Consider the following 4,010-nt stretch of genomic DNA (forward strand, 5'->3'; position numbering starts at 1 on the left):
AAATTGATTTGAGCCAGTGGCGGTGCACGCCTTTAATTCCAGCACTTGGGAGGCAGAGACAGGAACAGAGTGATCTACAGAAATTTCTGGGACAGCCAGAGCCTTGTGTCGGAAAACAACAAAACAAAAACAAAAAGAAGCAGAAGACTGACAAGACAAGATGGCTCAGTGAGTTAGGGAGCCACATGGAGAAAGGAGAAACTGACTCCTGCCGATCTCCACACAGGAGATACACATACACACATACTCTCTCTCTCTCTCTCTCTCTCTCTCTCTCTCTCTCTCTCTCTCTCTCTCTCTCATGAGAGATGAGAGCCAGGACAAGCTTAATTATTTTGACTCTATGCCAAATTCTGCTTCCAGGCATTGCTAATATAACTTACTTCTCCTACCGTTCATATAAGTACCACAGGGATTATATTGTCCTCTTTGTATTTACTTATGTGGCCCAGTTTAATAACCTAGTTTTATTAGCTCTTACGAGTCAGGTTTTGCAGGGTGTGGTGGTACAAGCCTGTAATCTTAGTACTCAGGAGGTGGAGGTAGGAGAGTCGGTTTAGACACATATTCCTTTCAAGGGCAGTCTAGTCTATGAGCAACCATCTCAAAAAACAAACGCCAGAATTTATATACCCAAGGACTGGCTAACTGCATGTGCGTGCAGCACAATTCTTTAGTTTCAGGTTCTATGCTCACTATGAAGGGGTTGCTATATCCTTTTTGGTTTTTCAAGACAAGGTTTCTCTGTGTAACAGCCCTAAACGTTCTGGAACCATTTGTAGACCAAGTTGGCCTTGAACTCTCTGCCCCCCCAACCCCGTGCTAGGATTAAAGGCAAGTGCCACTATCACCCAGCTTTTTTTTTAAAATGATTTATTTATTTTTATTTTATGTGCAATGGTGTTTGTTTTTTTTTGCATGTATGTCTCTGTGAGGGTGTTGGGAACCCTGGAACAGGAGTTACAGACCACTGTGAGCTGCCATGTGGGTGCTGGGAATTGAACCTGGGTCCTGTGGAAGAATAGCCAGTGCATTAATTGCTGAGTCATCTCTCAAGCCCTGAAATGATCTTTGAAGATGTCACTTAATGGTGAAAAGCAGAACTTAGACCAAATCCTGCTGGGCTGCAGAAGTACCTGGGCCATAGAGCACATGTTAGCACGCAGGAAGCCCTGACTTTAATCTCCATCATAACAGACAGACCAAGCCTCCTGATTGGTCCTAATTACATATAAAATGTTTCCATATTGCTTAGGAGTTTGGGACTACTCTGGTCAACAGACAGAGATGCCCAACCCATCACCAAAAAAAATTGGCTTAAAATTGTATTAGAATTCTTTTCTCACTAAGTATGGATAAGTAATGTCTTCCTTTCATTAGCCTTGCTTCATATCCCATTTTGTTATTCAGAAGGGAAAACAGGCTGATGGCAATCATCGGGCCCCAAGATAAAGCACAAGGGCCCCAAACAGCATCTCCTGCAGCCTCTACTATTATGACAAAGCCTTGAAAAGGCCTTTGTATGAACTATGAATCCATTATTAATAGAAACAATTTAACTCATCTTACTAAAAAAATAACAGCAGCACACAAGAGGATCCCAAGAAGAACCCTGATTGCAGGTTCCAGCTGAACAGAAACTCTGGGCACAAAGACACACAAATCCTATTCATAACCAGCAACCAATGGCACAGTTGGCTCTGGGACAGGCACCAAAGCTACAGAGAAACCTTGTCTCAAAAAAACCAAACAACAACAACAACAAACAGTTGGCTCATTTGCTCTTTCTGCACTGGACCAACTAGCACTATTCACAGGTCTGTCCCTTGTCACAGATGTCTGCTTCCAGCTCTGGAAATAGTGTGTCTTTGGACTACTCAAAACTGCTTTGACAATTACACAGAAGCCAAACACTCTTTGTAATACTTCAAACTATAACAAAGGCATTTTATAGAAACTGCTATCGCAAGTGAGCGGCACACACACGCCACCTCCCTTCTCCCCATCACTTAACTTCAATGACAGGCTGTAAGAGGGGACCTTCCGATGTACTTACTGCTGGAAGGCGGCCATTGTGTTCTCCAGGTTTTCTCCAGCACCTGTGGAAACAAGGGGTTTAAATTTCATTTACTTGCCACGCTGAACATTTCATTTCTCTAGAAACTACAATGAGCCTTTTTAAAATGTGTATGTGTGCTTGTGTGTGCGTGTGTGTGCGTGTGTGTGCATGTATGAGAGTGTGTGTGTGATGAGCGGGATGGATGGAATCCTATTTTTCAGTTTTTTTTGTTGTTATCTTTTTCCCCCTGAGACAGGGTTTCTCTATGTGACCTTGGCTGTCCTGGAACTTGCTTTGTAGACTAGGCTGGCTTCAAACTTGGAAATTTGCCTGCCTCTACCTCCCGAGAGCTAGGATTAAAGGTGTGTGCCTCTACCACCTGGCCAGAGCCCTTTTTTTAATGGTTGGAGATATAGCACACATCCCTTGTGAGCATGTGCCACAGCATGCATGTGGTCAGATGATAACATCAGGTCTGACTTTTGCTGTGTTTGATGGTGTCTGTTGTTTTCCCCAGTCTATGGCAGCCTAGCTGGCCCTTGAGCACCTAGCTCTGACTGTCATCTCTAAAGAGCTATGGGAGTACTCATGTGGTACGCATTGCCTTTTACATGGGTTCTGGGGAGTCAGACTTACATTCCTTTCTTTTGGTATGCTTACCCGCCTCCCCCCGCCACCCGCAGCAAGACAGGATTTCTATGTGTAGCTTTGAAGCCTGCCCTAGGACTCGCTCTATAGACCAGGTCGGCCTCGAACTCACAAAGATCAGCCTGTCTCTGCCTCCCGAGTGCTGGGATTAAAGGTGTGCACCACCACTGTCCGGCCCAATACTAACTTTTGCAAACTAAGTAAATGATGGTGAAGAATACAATGACTACCAATGTATTTTGTACCATGGTTCTGATTCATGCTATAGCAACAGCAATTTTAACTACTGGTGCTTTCTGAGTAGATAGAGAAATACTAGGGGCTGAAATTTCAAGGCCTCGGATATGCAAGCATTACAGCACCACTGAGCTACACGCCCAGACATACTTATCCACGCTTTGTAGAACCGGTGAAGACATCAGCACAGTAATTGCGGTGAACTCTGTCTTAGGGGCATAGCCTTGACCTTGCAGACTGATGTGAGGGTATAAAGAACCCACAGAAGCCAGAGACCACGCTCTGAAGATGCCAGAAGAATGCATCAGGATGACTTCTGGGGACACAGGGTGATGCACAAGGGCCTTTTTGACAGGATAGCTATGTAGCCCAGGCTGGCCTCAATCTCTCAGTTTGCTTGTCTCCTTGGTGATGGAGTTAAAGACATAATGCTACCACTGTTCAGCTAACAGGAACTTGTGAAGCTCTGGAAATGTTCTATTAAATTTTCTTTGTTATATTTAGAGCCAGGAATGGTGGTACACTCCTATAATCCCAGGACTTACGAAGCAGAAACAGTGTTTGTGGTCAGCTGGGTCTTATAGTGAATTCCAGGACAGCCAGCATTACAGAGACACCCTGTCTCAAAAACAAAACAAAACAACAAAAAAAGCAAACAACAATAAAACCAATAAATAAGTAAGTAACTTTTTTTTTTTTTTATGAGACAGGGTATCTCTGCATAGCCCTGGCTGTCCTAGAACTCTCCCTGCACACTAGACTGGCTTCAAACTCACAGAGATCCACCTGCTTCTGCCTCCTGAGTGCTGGGATTAAAGGTGTGTGCCACCACTGCCTGACTCATTTAACCATTTTTAGACAGGGTCTCTCTACACAGCCCTAGCTGTCCTAGAACTTGCTGTGTAAATTAGGTTGGCTGTGAAATTTACAGAAATCTGCTTGCCTCTGGCCCTCAAGTGCCAGGATCAAAGATGTCTGCCACCATACCTGGCTATAATTAGCTTTTTATTTCTTTTCTTTTTTTTTTAATATTTATTTATTTATTATGTATACAATTTTCTGTCTG

General features: G+C 43.7%; 1 protein-coding gene across 1 annotated transcript in view; it reads right to left on the minus strand.

The window, feature by feature from the left end:
* Gdpd1 (glycerophosphodiester phosphodiesterase domain containing 1) overlaps positions 1–4,010 on the minus strand; it is a 50,795-nt gene that overhangs the window by 39,438 nt on the left and 7,347 nt on the right. Inside the window, exon 2 of the mRNA XM_005350634.3 lies at positions 2,057–2,099. Within this exon, the coding sequence (XP_005350691.1) occupies positions 2,057–2,099 (43 nt within the window). The remainder of the gene's footprint in view (positions 1–2,056; positions 2,100–4,010) is intronic.

This window comes from Microtus ochrogaster, chromosome 7 (genome assembly GCF_000317375.1).
Source record: "Microtus ochrogaster isolate Prairie Vole_2 chromosome 7, MicOch1.0, whole genome shotgun sequence".
NCBI classification, from domain to species: Eukaryota; Metazoa; Chordata; class Mammalia; order Rodentia; family Cricetidae; genus Microtus; species Microtus ochrogaster.